The sequence below is a fragment of the Aphelocoma coerulescens genome, chromosome 5, assembly GCF_041296385.1.
Source record: "Aphelocoma coerulescens isolate FSJ_1873_10779 chromosome 5, UR_Acoe_1.0, whole genome shotgun sequence".
Classification (NCBI taxonomy): domain Eukaryota; kingdom Metazoa; phylum Chordata; class Aves; order Passeriformes; family Corvidae; genus Aphelocoma; species Aphelocoma coerulescens.
In genome coordinates, this window is record NC_091019.1 from 31,372,934 (window position 1) to 31,392,902 (window position 19,969).

Consider the following 19,969-nt stretch of genomic DNA (forward strand, 5'->3'; position numbering starts at 1 on the left):
TATTACACCTTAAAGGTTTGATGTAAGCATTGCAACACAAATACTGACTTTCAGTAGCTCATAGGCATATGAAATGCATTTAAAAGAAGCCATTTTTAGACTGAAAGTGATGTCTAACCATTAATCAAATAAAACTACTTGTAATTTAAAAGGGGAAAACAACCAAACAAAAAACTCAACCAACCAAACATGGGCATACAGCTGTACCAAACTATCTTCTATTATTTATATCGGTCCGATCCATGATGAAATGTCTATTTAACAATACCTTACACTCCTCACACTGCATGATTGTGTACTAATTTTTAATTCTGTACCCAATGTTCCTACACATGATAATGTATATAATATGAAAAAGTGTGACTCAATGTAAAATGAAAACCAACAGCTTGCAGTTTTCAGTGTGTCCATTTTCCAAAATACTATTCCTGCAAGCAGCTATCTAGCAACTCTATTTACTAAGCATGAAAGGTCTACTTCCCTCTCAGCAATAGGAAAGCACTAGTAATGAGACACAGGAATTCAGTAAGAAGCTAAACTCACTGTTTGAGGCCTTTCCCCTGCCCACATTTAGAGCCATGACCATCTAGCTAGATCATTATTTTCAGTACAGGTTCCTGCTTAAAGAGAATGAAGGAAACAGCTAAGATTAGAAAGGCCAAATCAATAGGTGAGCAGGTTAAATACTCTAAGAACAAAAAAAGTCTCGCACCAACTTAAATATAAAAATATAAAATTCTTGCTAATGGATCTTACTTGCTCCTTGCTTCCCATTTCTTTTCAACGCATATTAATAAAGAAAAATGATACTTCAGATTTTGCACTTACATATTCCAAACACTGAATGGCAGTTGCACAAAATGATTATCAGGAGAATAAGAGCATGTGTCACGTCAAGTTTTAAAGCCTTACTCCACAGTACGGTCCAGATAAACAAGTACATCCAGTCCTGTTGTGTAAATAGCGGTATTTTTTCACTACACAGTATGTGGAACTTCTGGAGTACCTCCCTCACAGTATGGGCTGTACTATGGCATGATAAACTGAGTACCTGGTGGCAACATACTTACTCATGTATCTCATTCTGAGCATACTCTCGATCTGTGCATTCATTAACATAACACAGGGTATTAAATCATACATCCAGACAGTGAACTGTTGTAATACTGGCAAAAAAGGCCTTTTCTACCCCAGATTTTCCAAATTTATCTTGAAAAAATTCTGTTACTGCATGCTGAAAGTTAACAAACAGAAGTTACTTTCTATACTAAGAACCTCAGCAGTACATAATCTGTGTTCTACTCCCCAGCACCACTGACACACACAAAATACAATATCACTGAGACATAATAACAGTAATTTGACTAAGAGGTAAAAGTAGAAGTGACTTTATACTTGCATTCTGAAAAATGAAAAGCTGGTAAGTCAAACCAGAGTTCATCTAGTAAACATTCCTTTCTTATTCCTCTACTGAAGAAAATCTCAACTTCTACAAAATTGTTTTGATGATACCACAATGATTCTATATACTTATTTACCTAGATATTTAACACTCCAGCTTAAAGTCTACATGTCTTTCTCATCCAGGCACCTTCAGTCTCCTTAGGAAAGGAAGAGTACAAGCTTACGTCTATTGCACACACAGCTTTAGTTTAGGGCAGAAATAAACTGAAGTTTCACAACTTGAGCTTTCTCTGAAGAATCTGTATAAGGATGTTGGGCAATCTGTCACACAGTGGCATTACAATGTGTTTGTCACATTTGTCTTGTTTAACTACTACTAATGAGAGAGAATGCCATTTACCAGGTCAAAAGGCACTCATGAAGTTCACTCTCGCTCTTCTCTGTATTTTCTACTAACAGAGCAAGTTTTGAATTTATTTAGAATTTGAAAACTTTTTGGTAAATGGTAAATGCAGAACTGTATAGGGAGAACAGGGAAGTAATTTCTTAGGGTTGTAACCGTCAAGTTGCAGAAAAAATAGGAAGATTGCAACATATAAGCATGCAAACAAAAACATTCTCATGCAAACTCAGGCACAACATAAAAGTAACATCTGAGCATGACCCTTCAAGTTAAAAAAGAACATTTTGTGGTGTGTAGTGTAGTACCACAGGGATGAGAAAGAACATACTAGGATGATGTCTGAATTTCCAGGCTTCTAGTCATCTGATATAAGCAGGAGGTAGTTTTAAAAAAACCCCCATCCCTAATTTGGGAACATTTGTTGATTCAGTAAGCAGTGTTAAATACAATTGCATGCTGCATAAGACCCCAAAAGAATGTCAACCCTTAAATCAAATATATACATTTTTAATATCTGAAATATTTACATGGTGGAACCTTTACACGATCCCGTTTGTTAAGAACAGTGTTTTCAAGTGTCCTCTCCAGATACAAAGAACTAGTAACTCAAGGTCACAGTTATGTTTTCTGAACAGGTCAACCTGTATCCTTCAGTTAAATACAATATAGAGATACTGGAACACTTTTACTTAATTTGTTTGCTATTAAGAATTGTGTTTTAAAAATTAAAAATAATTTTGAGACAGTTTGCTCCCTGGAACACAGTCCTCCTGCAATCAAAACAGCTCACAGCACATTATAGATTTGACTTCTTACCCAGGTATGAGATAAAAAAAATGCAGTTTACAGTACATGTCATCATTTATACCATATCAGTCTATTTATAAAAAAACATACAAACAAGGCAGGAAAATATTACCCTCTTTTTGTGGACAACAGACGGCATACAGTAGAAAACAAAAGTCAGGGCTAGTTTAACAGTATGGATAAAAACAAGATTTCAGCTTTGTTTGAAAACTTATAGTTTAGTTTTCATGGTTGTTTTTTTTTAAGAGACAGTTACATCCAAACAGGGCTTTTTGTTTGTTTTGTTTCTAAATACTAAAAAAAAGTTTTAAAAAATAATTTCTTTCAAAAAAAGACATCTGATTATTTTGGAGACAGCAGGGATAGTAGGTAAGGGCTAGAATGAAATTGAGCAGAAGAAAAAACCAGAAACCATTAGATAGCACTTACTGAATTTAGGTCCTGCTCTTATTTTAACTGACCAAATAAAAAACTTCCTGTGATTTGCACTTTCTGGGAAAGAAGCAGAGCATCTGCAAGAGATTAAGTTCCCAGCTTCATTAGTAATTCTTAATGGGCAACGAAGTACCAAGACCACTACTGGTTCACATTAGAAAGAGAAGTTTGAAGGAACTCCTTTTCCAGTCAGATGAAGGGATCAAATGAACACACAATGCTGCTCTTTAAAAACAGCTCAAGACACTTATTTTTAAATCGTATTTTGATCATTCCTTAAATAAAAAAAGGGAAAGTATGCCCCCGAAAAACCACTGATAAACTTGCAGTAAAATCCTTTGTCTTCATCTGTAACTGATATAGTTCCACATTAAGTGCAAATGTTTTGCAAAACAGGGGATTCTTTTTTCTTAGTATTTACAAGAATCAGAGTAACACAACAAAATTACCAAAGAGCATGTACAGTAGCTGCAGCTTATAAAACATACCGGTAATTGTACCTCGTGTATTATAAAGAGAACCAATGCAGGATTTGATAACTAACTGAGAAGGGTAAAAGGGGCCTCAGAGCAGAGGACAAAAAAATTCACATTTTCTACATAAAAAAATACAGGTTTCAAGTCTCTGAGAACAGAGAGAATTCAATGTCTCTGAACAATGGGGGAAAAAAAAGCCCAAAATTGAAGTGGAACCCTAGAAGCAAGGAGAGTGCTTTATTTCACTAGGCCAATCTTCTTTGCTTCTGTCTCGTATATCAACAACCTCCACATTTTGACTATGAAAACTTCAGCTTCTTCATCTAGTACCTGTAGGAAATACACATTTTATAGATTATTTTTTAGGTTATGCATTCCAGTTATAAAGACTGTAGATACATCAGAACTACAAAGTGCATGTAGCATAATACAAGTCTTTGAGGGAGGGACTGAAAAAAACTCTGGCGAGTTCATCTGTCCAGCATCAGTGACCAGGCTCTAACTATATACTTGTATAGTGCAGCTGTTGAGCACTTAAGAGATAAAAGCAGCAGTAAACTAGTATCCAAAAGTGGTTTGGGAAGAGGCAGAGAAATGGCAGGCTTGAAAAGAATGTAAGAACAGGACATTCACATGTGGTATTTTCCCTTAAATTAACTCCTAATCTCCGCTCATTTTCAGCTTGGAACTTCCTTAGATATTTATTAAACTCTTAATGGATTTCCCTTCCCTGAACTTACTATCCAGGCTTTCTTGAATCCATACAAACTTCTAGCATCCACAACATCTCTCAGAAGTTCCCCAAGTCGCCTAATAGTCACACCAAAACTAATCTACTATCTTGCACTATGCATGTGGCTCCTACCAACTTTGCCTCCAAGTTTCCTTACAGGAAGAGACTGGACAATTAGTTTTTATTCATCTTTCAGTGTATGAAAACATGGTGGAACAGTAGCATTATTTAATGAAATCTCTCTCTTCCAACATCAGGCAAAAAAGAGCTTTTACTCTTCTACAGAAAATCACCTTTTGCTCATTAATTAGGAAAAGACCCACTAAACCACTAATACAAATCTATTTAGAAGAACAAGAAGGAATGAAAGTTTTTATTTCTGATACAGTTCTGTTATGGCTGATTTTGACATCTACTCGTAGGGACAAAAATCTTTGTTCCACATTTCTGAATACTGAGAAATCCTGAAGAGGCATCAGTAATTTGTACCTAGGTATCATAACTGCAAACTAATGCCTGTGCTAGCATGATGTGCTTAATCATATCTAATGCATGCTTTCTGTTATGGACTCTCGCTATTTTGCATAAATGACTTCTAGCTTCAGTAAAATGTAGAAGGTGTATCAGTTATAGAATTTCTGCTTACCATGGCAACATCATCCAGTATGCTCTGTGGTGAGCTGTGAGCCATAACCTGAAAGAAACAAATGTTTTTAGACTGAAAACTTAGAATAAACCCCTATACACATTTTTGGACAAAATCCAGTTATGTGCAAGGAATTCTGAATGCTTTGCACATGCAAGAAGTATTTGCAGTTCATTAGGTTCCAGTAATAGCCGTGGCAAAAATTAGTACTAAACTGCATCAGAATCCATCATAGTGAGTGGTAGCTTACGGCCAATTACTGAGGAGGAAGCTCCAGAGATTCACAGGTCCTGTATTGCTGGCTATTCTAACATCTCCAATTATGCTTTCTTAATTTAAGGCAAAAGCTTCCCTTCCTTCAACAATAAACTGCTAATGGAAAACAAAGGCAAAGTTCTTCCTGTAATACTCCTCATAACTGGATTTCTCATCTACCTGTTAAGTATTTAATTTTTTTTTCAGAACCAAGTAAGTTGTCTTTCAATACTATAGAATTCCATTTATTTTTATATATATATATATATATACACACACATATAATGTAAGCATGGCAAATATTCAACTTCTGCTTTTGACTTTTTGCTAATCAACTGTGTAACAAAAACCCTCAGGACTTGCTTTGCCTCTCATACAGTAGCCCCACAAGATAAACCAAGACAAGCCATTATAAACACAAGTACCATGAAAACAGAAGAATTTTCAAAATTCCCTATTGATAAAAAACTACAGACTTGTCCAAAGAGATTAAAAAGGGCAACTGGTAAGAATTTAGTTTGTAATTTGCTGGAAAAAGCTACAGACTTTAGTTTAAACAAGTCATGCAATGGCTAAAAGGAATGAGTTCTAATGCTAACTCTAAAACCTTACTTATTTGCTTACTACTAAAGGAACAACATCTAAAAAGCCTTTTAAGAAATTCATCTAGTTAATCCAAAAAGGTATATAAAAACCATAGCTCTTTTTCTCCTACATTCACACAAATCCTATTTTTAAGCTAAAAAATTTTAGTAGCAAATGAGATACTAACTCTGAAATCTAATGATAAAGCCATCAGTTAAAACAGGTGCTCTTGTCAACTGATTATTTCTTTCTCTGGTTCCATGTTTCTCTAACAGATATCAGAGCATCTAGCAGGCACATATTGTGCATAGGCATTAAGGGAGGTAAACTTGTAAAACATTAGGGTACATATTACTTCCAAGTACATCAACTGTCTCTGCTGACCAGTATCACAGATTACTGAGAAGTTAAGAAAAGACTGCTTCCAAATACAGGTCCAGCAGTCACTGCTGCAGTTTAAACCGGGAGCAAACTCCAAACTTTACAGAGAACACACGGAAGATACGAACCTTAGAGCAAACAAAGTCAACTAGTGTGGCTTCTTCTTCACCAATATATTCTATTATTTTCTTGTTGATCCATGGTCTAATTCGACGTTCCATTAGTGTCTGGAAAAAAACACAAAACCAAAATGAATAGTTACCTTAAACTTCACTCTGTTGCAACAGTTGCCCAACAGGCATCTAGAAGACTCAAACAGCTATTTAGCAGAAGATACATTTTCCTATCAATGATACAACCCTTAGAGATTTGGCATCTGCAAGTATTTCTGAGAGCCACTCAAAAGGCCCTGTAAAAACATGTTTTTCTCCTTCCATAAAACTGCTTGACAATTAGTAGTGGCAATTCAAGAGAGACCAAACAAAAATAAGCAGGCCTACTTCGGAATAGGATTACGTATGAACAATAAACAGAGGAGTCAAGTTTGACTCCACTTGATGATGATACTCCAATCCACTGGGGTCCCAGTAACCTTGTTTTTCTATTAAATTATAAGATTTACTTGGAAAAATTAAGCCTTTTTAAAAATGATTAAATGAAATCTACTTACTGAATCCACAATTGACCAGTCAAGAGGATAAGCAAAGAGCTCTGGTTTTGCTGTGGGAATCTTCTCAATGAGACTCTTAATATGTTTGCGCTTCTCTTCTGTATTGACACTGCCTTTGATACTGCTTTTATCTTCTTCTCCATAATCCAGGGGAACAAGTTTCCTTTTCCGGGGCACATCGTCGCTGTCTTCATCATCAAATTTATTGAAAACACTATCCACAGCAAGCTTCTTCCTTTTTACAGCATTGGGCTGGTTAGGACTATTGCAGGCACCTGCAACCCAAAAGACAGAGTAACATACTCATCAACTGCAACTGAAGCTAGTTTGCTCTTCCCCCATTACTTGAGGAATATTGGTCTGTATGCTACATAAATGTCTGTGAATGCTTGGCATTGGCTTTTAATCTCTCAAACTCTGTTATAAAAGTGGCAAAAGAGGTAAAGATGTCTAATGGAGTTTGTTCAAGACTCTGACCCTTTTGAAAAATAGGGTCTTCCTTCTCTGCCCTGAAAACCATTAGCACTCTCTCTGAGGGAAGACAATCACTGAATTCCAACCTTAGAAAAGACAGAACACAGAAGTGAAAGCTTGTGATGCATAAGAAAAGCGTTAATCAGCCTGATACCATATAGTCTCTCATCATTCAAGATATAACACAGTGTAAGCTCGAAGTGCAGCCTGGTGTAATTTAATCAAAATAGTAAATAATTAATACACAAACCTTCTGGAATACAAATATTCTTATTTCAGCTGCTCAGAACTGATTTTTTTTAAAACAGCAGGAACTTGCTAAAGTACTAAGGAACTCTATGCTCAAATTTCACTCACAACTGTCATCAGTTCACTGTGATATTCTAAAAGGAAGAAATCTAATTTTGTTTTTCTTTAAAAGGTTCTTAAGTAAACATAAGAACTACCTAGGTTTTAAATTTAACATATACCAATGAAAAGTAGCAATAAGTTTTAAAAAAGATATTTACAGATACATTAAGGTGAAAAAGCCTGTGAAAATAACCAATCCCAGCCCAGAACATTCCTAAAAAACATTAGCTCTTGAACACACCTCCTTAGCTCATAAACTTCCCTCCTTTTTTGCCCTCAAGGTTTTGGATGAAGAGAGTTCTATAAAATGTATCTTCTGGATAGGACAGCTCAAGCACAGCATCTGGATAACAACTACTTGATATAAGTACATCAAAACACATGACATATTTGGAAAACCATGTGGCTAATCAGCTTGACAATTTTCATTTTGATCCCATAGGAAAGATTGAAATAAAATGTAAACTTGCCCAATTTGAGGCTAAGTCCTATTTTGGGCCGATGCTCCTCCAGTTGCTGTTGTTCAGGTGAATTTTCATGAGGGATAATGATGCCACAGGGAGATTCATCACCAGGTGTGTTAGGAGTTGCATTTCCACTAGCAGAAGAAACAGATGGAGCAGAACTGATGGGTCGTAAAGTTGGTTTAAGGCAGGGCTTTTGTTCAGGTTCCTCCTCCTCTTCCTCTGGCTCTTCTCTTTTTTCTTCTTTTTCTGCCTTGTCTTCCTCTTCCTCCTCAGATTCCGGCTCTTGTTTTATTTGTGGCTGCCTACGCCGCTCAGCCTCCTGCTCCATCTACCATGAGAGAGACAATTAGCAAAAATAGCAGCTCTCTCAAAACCAATACTGTTTGAAAAGAATATAAAGATCCACCTCTTTAGGAGACTGTTAGTTAAGAAAAATACATGTAATTACTGGCATTATTGTAAGGAATACTGATTAATTCAAATTTGTTTTCAAACTCCATCAAATCTGGACGTTGATCTAGAAAGCTATTTTTCATTTCCATTGTTCTTACTGTTTATCTGGACTTCTTTTTAAGAAAAAGTGAATAGAGAAAATAGTAAATATCAGATCTCTTACGCAATTTTGCTCAATACAACCAGATTACAAAGGGCTCTCTTCTTCCTGTCAGACCAACAGCAACTCACCCTCTGGAGTTCTGCATCTGGATCTGGATGTCCTTCAGCCAGAAGACGCTGCCTAATTTCTTCTAATTCTTCTTTTTCCCTTTTCCTATCTCGTTCATCTGCTTCCATCTCTTTCTCTCTGTCTCGTAGCCTCTTCTGAAGAGCACTACCCCTACAGAAGATACACAGTTTGTATTTGAAAGAACATTTCAATGAGAGGCTTGTACCACAGTACAAGAAAAACTCCATACAGATATATCTCACACTAAATGAAAGTAAGATTCATAAGAGCATCTGGCATCCTCTGTTTTTGTAACAGAAAAATCTAAGATACCAGTTCTCAACCTTACTGTTGATCTCTCTAGAGAAAGAATCAAGTTTTATAGGTTTTGACAAAAAACACTTGGGCTAAATTAGTTTAATGCAAATGTTAGTTAGTCCCATGCTGAAGGATGCTCCCAATCATTTACATTAACAAGCTTGCTCTTCATACTATTTACAGCTTCTTTGCAGTGAATTATTTAGAGGTATGCTTGTTCCCTTCTCCCTGCTCTCAGCACCTTGTTTTGACATTACACTGACCTCTGCCCTGCCTCACCCAAAAGTAAAGTGATAGGAATGAGCAGCTACTCCCAAGCATTAACAAGTAGAAGTAAGGAGCTTCCCTTTTCCCTCTGTCACTTATCAAGTGACACTTCAAAAATTTAGGTCATTATAACCCTTTTATTGCTACATTACCAGTCAAATATAAACTCCATAAGCATCTGCCAACAAACCCCACAACTGTGTTAAAATGAACAATGGAGATTTTGGTGTTAGGAATCCAAAGACATACCTGTAGTATTTTGGATCATCTCTATCATCATCATAATCTTCTAAGAATTCTTTCAACCGTTTGGCTTCTTTTGCCTGAAAGGAATTGAAACTTAAATAATGATTTCTGGTTTCCTTTCCAAGAGTTTAAAATTTATTAGTACTATTAGCAAATTAATTGTAGATCTACTCTGCTTCAAACTAAAAATACAGAGTTTTCCAAACAGATTATGGAAAAGTTTTGGTATTGCATCCAGAGGGTCCACTGGGATTGTGTCGTTGATTTGCACACACACACACACACACACACACATATATATATATATATATATACACACACACATACACCCCCTCCCCCCCCTCGTATTTATTTGGGGTTTTTTTGTTTTACATTACAGATGAAGAGGATCAAAAGTTCCTGTTCTCAAAATCCATTAAGTCTAGCACCGGGTATTTCAACATGGCAGCCTAAGTGTATTTTATCAGTACTGCTTTGTTTCAAGAGGCTTTTTTTAAGACAGTCATACACAGAAACAAAGCTGATGGCTGCTCCTAGGATAAGCACTCTGCTGTTGTGGTACTGATACAAACCATGTGGGAGTAATGTACAGGCCTATGTGGTATTAATGTACAGGCCTAACACTGTAGGGGGTGAGGGAGAAAGAGAGGAGACACTTTCTCCCCCTCTGATAAAATAAAAAGGCAAAACCCCCAGTTCTTTAAGGAAAATTAAATTAGGACCTTATAACCTGTATCTAAGCAATATCCTTAAACCAACAGTAAGATACTTCTATGCTAATGACTTTGAGAAACAAATTATGATTATGGGTGTAATTTCAGCACAAAATTTAACACTGCTTTCTACAACTGCCATCCAAAGCCAGCATGCAGGAGGATTAGAAATGGAAAATATCCTTGACTCCATTTCAAACATTTTTTCCCCTCATGCATTTAGAGGGAAAACTCAGATTCCACATGAAACAATGTGTTTTATAATCCCCTGTGTGTTTCTTTGTATATATGGCTTTGAAGCAATTCCTAATCCATTGTCTACTCTCTCAACATCATCTCGCTTTCTCTGGGAAACTATGAAGTGAAATAACACCTCTAAAACTTAAAATAACTTCTTTATGCTTTAGCACAGAACTATGAGATTACAGAATTATCTGTCTTGCAAAGGTGTCTTTTCGAACAAAACTTCCAAGTGTTACATTGATAACTGTGATAATTGCACAACTAGTGAACTAAAGACGGGAGTTTATAAAGTGCTTAGATACATTAAAGAATATTGTATCATATCTCATAGAAGGTTTGGGCACATGAGCAGGTTGGAAGTTAAAAAAAAACAGGTCTAGTTCCACCTGCATGACACAGAACACACAGCAGGCTTTGTCACAAGTCTGACAAAAGTTACAGATGTAACAGTGCGTGCTGATCAGACGACAGTATTTTGCAGCTGCCTACTTCTCCCTCTTCTGCCTTCACAAGACCAAGCAACTAGGCTTTTTTTTCCCACTCTAAATAGTACTTCCACTTATTAGACATCTTCTGTTTCAAGTTTATTAACTGAGTATTTTTTTGGTATTAAAAACCACAGCCTATTATACAAAATGAGAGCTCTATTACTATCCATAAACATAACAGTAGAATATTCCATTCTAAATGGGACCAAGAGAACAAGGCAGGGAAAACTACATGTAAAACTAAAAGCCTTACCATTTCCCTTCTTCTTTCTTCTTCCCTCTCAGCCTCTTTTTCATATTCTCGACTTTTTTTTCGTTCTCTGATTTCCCAGTTTTTAAGACGCTGCAACAAAAGCAAATACACTCCAATCCTCAAGAACATGAAGAATAGCAATACTACTTTAAAGTTAGTTTGGATTGTTGTTTAAAACAACTGTATTATAAATAATCTGCATGATTTTAATTTAAAACATCAGAATAAAAAGTCTATTTTGACAGTGACTTACATACTCTGCCCCAGTTCATGTACTCAAATGATTTAAAACATATTTAGGAAAAGGAGAAGGAATGATGTATTTTATACTAGAGGCCTTGTTATCAACTCTCAAAAACATTTTTTTATTTCAAGAACCTTAAAAATTCCAACCTACCTCTTGATATGCAGCTTCCTTTTCACGCAGTTTCCTCTCTAGTTTTCGTCGTTCGTAGGCATCTTCTTCATCTTCTTCTCGGTCTCTCTTCTTATCCTTTTCCCGCTCTCTTTCCCGTTCTCTTTCCCGTTCCCGCTCTCTTTCCCGTTCCCTCTCGCGTTCTCGTTCTCTTTCCCGCTCACGTTCTCGTTCTCTTTCCCGGTCTCTGCTCTTTTCTCTGAAGGAAGAAAAAACCCCAGAGTTCAGTACAGAGCCTTCCTCTCCATTCAGTCAAATGATTAGTAGCATCTTAAGAGATTATTTTAGTTCTGCAGTTGCAGAAGATGATTAGCTGGTATAGAAATGGGCATAAAATCAACACTTACTAATGGTATTCAAAAACCCATTTATGTAAAAGTATTTGTTTGAGCACTAACCATTAAATAGCAGTATCTACAGAAACAAAGCTTAAGCATGTGGCAATTTCTTAATCAGACTGTGTTAGCAGTTCTCCACAGCCAAAACCACCACAAACAAAGGGTATCCTTAAGAAATCTTTCATGTTTATGTGGCTTAGAGACAATTTTAACACTTCTGACAAGATGATTCAATGTAAAAGCAGCACTTGGAATATGATATGATTAATTACAGCTTGAAAGAGTAATCCCCTTGCTTTTACTAAAAAAACCCCACAAACCAAACAAAAAGCCAAACCCAACCAACTGAAAAAAAACCCCCAAAATCCAGCCAAGAAGCTCACCACGTAACAAAGGAAATAGTAAAACCTGCTTAAGCTAAAAAATACCACAAGCGTAAGATAAGCCTAAACAGGAATAAAGCTAATAATGAAAAATAGGAGAGATTTGAGATAAAAACAGTATGCTTAAATCATGAGTGGAGAGTTACTTACTGCATATTGCAGTTTTTATATTCCTGTGCTGTGGGGGAAACCATGCATTCTCCCATTTGGATTTCCTGCTGCTAACTGAACTTACACAAGGATCATTTTCTTTTGAATGGCAGCTGATCTACTGGACTATATGCATTTAGTAAAAAGCACTAAGAAAAAGCAAAATGAAGAGTAACTGAAGTACATTTACCTTGATCTGCTCCGATCCTTGTTGCGATCTGAACTCCTTTCACGATCTCTGTCACGGTCTCTGTCTCGTTCGCGGTCTCTGTCTCGGTCCTTAGTTCGGTCACGATCCCTATCTCGCTCCCGTTCACGCTCCCGTTCCTTCTCCTTCTCTCGTTCACGCTCCCTCTCTCTTTCACGCTCCCTCCTTTCTCGTTCACGCTCCCGTTCCCTTTCTCTTTCTCTGCGTTCTTTTTCAATTTCCTGTCTTTCTTTCTCCTTTTTGCCTTTTTCCTCCTCCAGTTTCTAAAAACCAACAAGAGAACTTTCATAGTTAATTCTGTAGTTACACAAAGTGGATACTCCCGGCGCAACACACAAGGCTGGTAATGGAAATACCAAAACCGCCACTAATTTAAAAATGTTAAATAGGGTTTGGTGGGTGTTTTTGGAACTCATAAGTATGAAATAAAAATGCAGCAATCACAAGACTAAGTTTCGTGCAAAAGCATAGATCTACACAGACCAGCAATCTCCAACCTTAGCAGAGTAGGGCTGGCCTTGTATTATGAGCTCACTAAACTGCACATTCAGAGTGCACTACAGTCAGGATTCAGGTGGGACCCAAATTCCATTGGCCCTATAAGCCAGTTGGGTACAAGTAAAGTGAACTTCCAGCTGACAAAATTAAGTCTGTTCAATTAGGAAAGTATTATTTCAGTGGAATGCTTACTGGGACAGTGAGTTGTTTCCCAAAAAGTCTTGGGACACCAAAACCATCCTAGACGAAAACTCGGATAAAGAAACATATCCACTTACACATAGTGCCTGTGGTTAAATAATGAAGAAAACTGACACTTTTCCCCTTTTCCCTCCCTAAAAATGGTCTAAGTGTTCACTGGTAAGAACTGGACTCTGCAGAATGGAATCTTAACTTCCATGACTGCAAGATGGAGACAGTTAAAAAAAGGTTGGAAATAGCTCTTTTGAAACACAGAAACTAAAGGTTACCTGCTACAGTTTTACTAAAAATTGTACAAAATTGCCACTTTTTTTCAATTAGAAACAGTTCTTATGACCAGAATTCCTATAAGACAATAGAAAATACATCAACAGAATGATAGATAAATCCATCCTTGGAAGCAATTGTTATGTGTTAACTTACAGATGCTGTGCTAGGACATGGACCGCCAACACTGGATTAACCTTGCCTATTAGCTATGTTTCTGGGAGGAAGAGCAAGTACACGGTTCACAAATATACCAAATAACAACCAAATATACCAAATTTCAACCTGATGGATGCCAGAATACCACTTTTTGAACAAATATTGAGCAGAATAAACAGGTTTATCCCCTTTGGCTCCACGTTTACCATCACTGAAATGAAATTAAAAAACTGGAACAATGAAACAGCATTTTCTCTGGTTTGTGTTTTTTTTTGTTCTTTTCTTTTAAACAAAGCATTTAAGACAACTTTAAAAAGCAATCTTACCTGATTAGTGTTCTTCTGCCATAGGCACAGGGACCAGAGAACCGACAAAGGATTACAGAAATAAAGCTAATTCACTAGTGATTAATGTATCCAGTGAAACTATGCTGCATTGATAGCACAATACAGGCAACCCCATGTTGGATACATTGAAATCACAAAAGGAAAAAGGGACTAAAAATGGTAGGAATTGGTAGAAAACTGATGTGAAAAAAATAAAACTTAGATCCTATAATATACACTGGGCTGAAAAACTGATTTCTAAGGACTGTATTATCCAGGAGCTTTACAGTGTTAAACCTCAGTAGGGTCAAATGTTAAACTAGGTTGTCAACTTCTAAAAACAACTTACCTCAAATTTCATATACTTTTAAAGAAAGTTTACATACTGAAGTGGTTGATACTTACAGGTTATCTTAGATGTTCCAATAGAAATTTCTTTAGTTGAACTCCTGATTTTTCGCCACTCTCAAAAACTTTGTGGTAAGATTTCTCAAGAGAGTGGGTTTCTTTTATTAAAAATATATTCACACAAGTGTAAATACACACACACAAGTTTTGGTATATTAAAATCCATTTCCTAAGTCCACTTTCTTAAAATCCAATTGAAAAAATAAACTGGTCTGTTTTGTAATCAAAATCTGACCTCAATCAACTTCTGTAAACCTAAATAAAAGGATCTGAAAGGGTAATGGGATGGGAACAGTATCAGATAAACTGAAGCAATGAACAGAAATGAACAGGTAGAAGAATTATAAATCTTACCTTGAGCTCTCTTCAGACTCGTCCGTGCTGTAAATGGACGCCCCCTGCAATGCTGATACCCTGACAGTCTGTCGTTATTGTTTATAAACTCATACCAAAAACATGCAAAGGTTCACTGGGCTCACTAGCCAGCTGCTAAGGATTCAACAGCCCCTTTTAAACATATCCAATACACACAATGACTACTTCCAGTTGATTTTTAATGTTAAGAAACCCAAAATAGTCCCCCAATAATACAAATCAAAGGCAGTGAAATGCCCAACAGCTTCTGAAACAATGAAGCTTGGTTTTTGTTTATTTTGTTTGCAATTTTAAAAGAAGTATTACTTTTTTGCATCTTAGTATCAGTGACAACTCGGGGCTCGGAACTGAACGTAACTCTACTGAAGTTTCACCACTAACCAGTTTCACATTCAATTGCTGAGCTTCTCCAGATAACTTTTTCTAGATTTTTTTCCCCCCCAGGTTTGTATCTTGAACAACTTCAGTCAAGAGAAAAACTGAATACATGTACATACAATAACGTGTAGTCACCTGTGTTTATACTGATACGGTTGCATGAAAACACGGTACCATCCCCAGTGACTGCATGTAGAGCCAAACAACACAGGCACACTTCACTTTGCTGTATCCTCAACATTTTCTTTAATGTTGATTTGGGGGTATTTTGAAAGAAAAGTGTGTGCTCAAAAGAGCAGCTTGTTGATACTTTCCTAGACCAAGGACCACTCTAATCTTGTTGGGGGAAAATTAATACCAACTTAAAGCTAAACACTGAAATAAGAACATCACATGCATAGTTGTGCTCTCCGATCCGCAAGTATCACTTTCCAAAGCAGAAACATTCACAGATGCACTAGCATTAGTGGAAACTTCTGTAAGTGGGGACCCTGGGGTGGGACTTGATGTGCACAAATATTTCCAAGCCAGTTACCCCTTTGCATATTTTTCTGAGGGGGCATCCATAAGTATAATAAAAAACAGAAACTCATACTTACATCCTATTCCATGTTACTTTCCAAGCTGTGAGTTTCATCTTGCATTAGTCACCATATGATCTCTATCATAATGGTGGGGGTCAATGAATAGATTAGCTTTATGGGAATTTACAGTTCTTCCATGCATCTAAAGTTTGGTAAGTCTGGTAACCACTGACCTAGTTTTAATCTTCCCCCACTCTTAACTTAGAACTATTAAAAAAAAGACTTTAATTTAATTCACGTTTCATCTCTTCAAAAATCTTGGATAATGTTACAAATCTACCTAGAGAAACACACTCAAGTGTATGTCTTATACTGCAGCCCCATTTAGCCTTCACTTATAAATATCTTGACTTAATGTATGTGTAGCAACTTAAGCTGCCTTTTTCATGCCGAAGTGAGAAGACTGAAAAATATTCAGCAGCAATCAATGTCTTAGCATAAAGATGTCACGGGCCACTTTAACGTGGCAACTGTTTTTTTCTGACTTGTAAAGAACTACATGTATATTAAACCTAATATAAACATCATTTTAAGTGATATTGCAATGTACTGCTAAATTTTATAATAGTGGTTTTTTGGATTTTGAAAAAGCCTAATTGTATCAAGTGCAAAAACAAGAATACTACCTTGTGTGTGTCTCTGAATTTACTGATCTCTCTTGATATCAGGTCTCTTTTGTCTTCCTCCATTTCTATAGCATTTATATCCTCCTAAAAAACAAGGGGGACAGGAGTAAAAGCATTAACAGCCATCTGTACAGACACAGGAGAACAAGAGAAAAGCTGAAGGTTAGAAGTTTTCAACCAGTCTTGCAAGAGATAAATAAAGTCCTTCTGCAGTACCAAACCTGACAGTCTGATGTTAATGAGTGGAAAAAAAAAAAAATCAGATGGACAAAAGTCACAAATCTGGCAACTAGCAGTAAACATAGTCATTGTCAAAGCCTACAATGTAAACGAACCTTGGTGATGAGTGGATAAGGTATCAGTGGGGCCACTGGAAATCTGCGGAAAATCTGCGGAAAAATCCACGGAGATTTTTTTTTTTAAAAATAGATTGCACACTACTCTGAAAAACAATGTTTTGTATGTTTGTACTACAAAGCAATATTGTATTGCTGTGATCTCATTTCTTTGATTCAACAAAGTTACAGAAGAACCTCGCTAATTCTCCCTTTGCTGAACACTACTTAAAACACATAGTGATGTCTCATGTTAGTAAGACTTCACTGAATTACAAGTGTACTACCGGATATTAGTACGCTATGGTAGCATCAGAAACAAGGCTAAGCTACACTTGCCAAAATAAGTAAGTGTATTTGCATGGGTATGTCTTGATTTTACTTACTCGCTAATTCGCAGAATTTGGTAGACTGCACCTGCTCTTATAGTTAGCGCGAATTAGCGAGGTTCCCCCGTGCTTGAAAATGAAAACCAGATTCCACTCACTCTCAGCTCCCCGCACACATTTTCAACTCCCCCACAGCAGTCATGCCTTCACCCAGAAGAACTAACAGCCTCTGCTGCTAACACCAGCAGGAGTCATCTTCACTCTTCAGGGGACAACAGCCCCAAAGCTGGTGAGTTTCCACACCTCCCTCACCACCCCCACAATATCTGCATCCACCTTCCCTTTCCCCCCCACCCTCAACAGTCTTTCTCTCCCCTCTCCTTTATGGACAAGAGAACAAGCTAGTACCATCTCTTCACTCCCACCTCTATCCACACAGGCCAAAGATGGCAACTTCCAAGTTTCTTGTCTTCCTTCCCAGTATGGGAAGGATGATGGGGTGCAATTTCACAATTGCTGTGTATTTTAAAAGAGCTTATTTGGCTACTTGACTAGCTCAGATTAGTAAAGTTCTACACAAAACAGAGCCAAGAAAATAATGCTCTGTCACAGGGACATAGCACCCAGCTCTTCCACGACTGCAAAGGTCTCTTACAATGTTTAACTACCTGGCATTATTCATGGCCATATATATTTTTTTTTTTTTACCCACAGGACAATACACATTGTAACAGTGCTTGTAACAAAAAAATACAGCTGACAGCATTAGACAGTGACTCATTTTCAAATTGTCATTGAAGAAAACATCTCCCAAAGGGAGGGAGAGGAAAGAAAAACAAATTCTCAGCTCAGCACTTTTATACCTCAGGTCAGCCATGACTAACAATGTTGTGGTAAGATAGACTTGCTCCCTGAGGGAGATGTTTCTTGCACCACATAAACTCCATAAGCATTTGAAACTGCATCATTGCCTTGGAACAGGTACTCTGCAGAAGACTTAAGTAGGTAAGAATCTTGGTCAAACAATTTTCCAATCTCTTTCATATAAGGTGCAGAATGGTAGGTGGGAAAGCCTTTTTTCCCATGGTTAGAAACTTCGCTGGAAGAGCTAAGCCTGAGTTTGCTTATCCTTGTTCCCCCTTCTCCATTTTGTTTTAGTCCATAAAAAGGTCATTCACAGAAGCAGGTCTAAACCAGAACATTCATTCCTACTTAATGTGGGTTTTTTTGCATTGCACAAGATAGGAAAGCTGGCTGACCAAATCCAGCCAAATTGAGACATGTATAAGAGTGATTTTGTACGGCAGGATTATTACAATATGCCTTTCATCCCTGAAGGATCCCTTCAAGGACATTCACAACTAATGAAGTGCTTCCACATATGGGTAGACAGCTGCAACCAGTTGGATCAAGGCACACTACAAGAATGCATACTACAAGCAGAGAGAATTTTGTCAAAAACTACCGAATTCGTGGCATTACAATAGTGCCCTGGCATTTTTCACTGGAAGTGGATGTTATGCAGGAACTCTTTACAGGTGTTTTTTAAGTTCTTATCTGAAAAACCCTACATGCACATACAGATTAAACTGCACTAAATTCAGTATTTCCACCTTCAGAGGGATGAAAGGTTGGTTCAGTCCTGCCCAGATTCAAACCTGTTGTTCCAAGAAGTTTAGGTGCTTAAATGCCTAAACCATCCTGAAGGGATGGTGTCTATAACTGACTAGCTTTCAGCTCAAAAAAAAAAAAGAAAAAAGGAAACTGCTGCTGACATCAATGCTTGTTGATTTGTTTTCTCATCAGAAGTTTAGGTTTAAAGTATTTGCACAAGGTTTGGCCATTATATAAAGGTGAGTTGAAGAAAAAAAAATCTGTTTTGTCCAAAATCAAAACACATACGTCCTCCTTCTTTTCCTTTTTCTTCTTCCTGGGGTGAGAGTCAGATTCCTGGGAGGGGGCATTGAGCTCGCTGGAATATTCTCGTATTAAGACTTCAATGGCCCCTTTAATTATCTGATCTCTTCTCTTCGTTTCCTCATCCAGTGCTTCATCATCGTCATTTGTTGTCTCCGGTCTGGAGTTCTAAGGAAAAATGGCAAAGTAACAGGACTCAACAAATTGAGAATAATAATGGCTTTATCAGAAGTTCACCTTTCATTATCACATTCATGCCTCTACAGTATTTACTATAAAAAAGCAAAACCCCAAACAAAAAAAAATATGAACAAACCCATACAAAAGAAAACAACTCACCACATGAAAACCAAACCACCTACAAGTAATTATCAACGGCATTATATTAGTCAGATCTTTTCACAATACCACAGTTTACTGCACAGTTTTATGGAATGGCTGCAGAGAGTGAGTAACGGATTGCATAATAACATAATAAAATAGAACAGAAAAATAGTGATTAAGGCACTAGACAGGAAAAGAGAGCGCACCCACACGCTCCCAGAAAGGCAATCACTATAGTGCAGCTCTTGGTCAAAAGTTTTGTGTTCTATGTTCCAGAACTTCAAGTCACTTCAACAGCAGTTCCTCAAAGCCTTCTACTTAAGTGCCATGCAATATAAATGCCTACCTAAAATTTCCAAGCTGCAACTTCAAATGGGAGAACTACATTAAAGAAACATCGTTAGGGAAAACATTCCTTGCATGACAAACTTTTTTTTACTTTTAATTATTGTTGATCAAGTACTTCGCA

At 37.0% G+C, this 19,969-nt stretch overlaps 1 protein-coding gene across 2 annotated transcripts in view; it reads right to left on the reverse strand.

Moving 5' to 3' along the window:
* Positions 1 to 2,298: 2,298 nt before the first annotated feature.
* The window catches only part of RBM25 (RNA binding motif protein 25), a 33,570-nt gene continuing 15,899 nt past the window's right edge, over positions 2,299 to 19,969 (reverse strand). Inside the window, exons 7-19 of one of the 2 annotated variants that reach the window (XM_069017489.1) lie at positions 19,162 to 19,344; positions 16,931 to 16,984; positions 16,596 to 16,679; positions 12,756 to 13,036; positions 11,677 to 11,893; positions 11,280 to 11,369; positions 9,586 to 9,659; positions 8,772 to 8,922; positions 8,091 to 8,415; positions 6,796 to 7,070; positions 6,254 to 6,352; positions 4,905 to 4,952; positions 2,299 to 3,855 (exon numbers count right to left, since the gene is read on the reverse strand). In XM_069017489.1, the coding sequence (XP_068873590.1) occupies positions 3,763 to 3,855; positions 4,905 to 4,952; positions 6,254 to 6,352; positions 6,796 to 7,070; positions 8,091 to 8,415; positions 8,772 to 8,922; positions 9,586 to 9,659; positions 11,280 to 11,369; positions 11,677 to 11,893; positions 12,756 to 13,036; positions 16,596 to 16,679; positions 16,931 to 16,984; positions 19,162 to 19,344 (1,974 nt within the window). In that variant the 3' untranslated portion in view covers positions 2,299 to 3,762. The remainder of the gene's footprint in view (positions 3,856 to 4,904; positions 4,953 to 6,253; positions 6,353 to 6,795; positions 7,071 to 8,090; positions 8,416 to 8,771; positions 8,923 to 9,585; positions 9,660 to 11,279; positions 11,370 to 11,676; positions 11,894 to 12,755; positions 13,037 to 16,595; positions 16,680 to 16,930; positions 16,985 to 19,161; positions 19,345 to 19,969) is intronic. The other variant, XM_069017490.1, reaches the window with a different exon arrangement.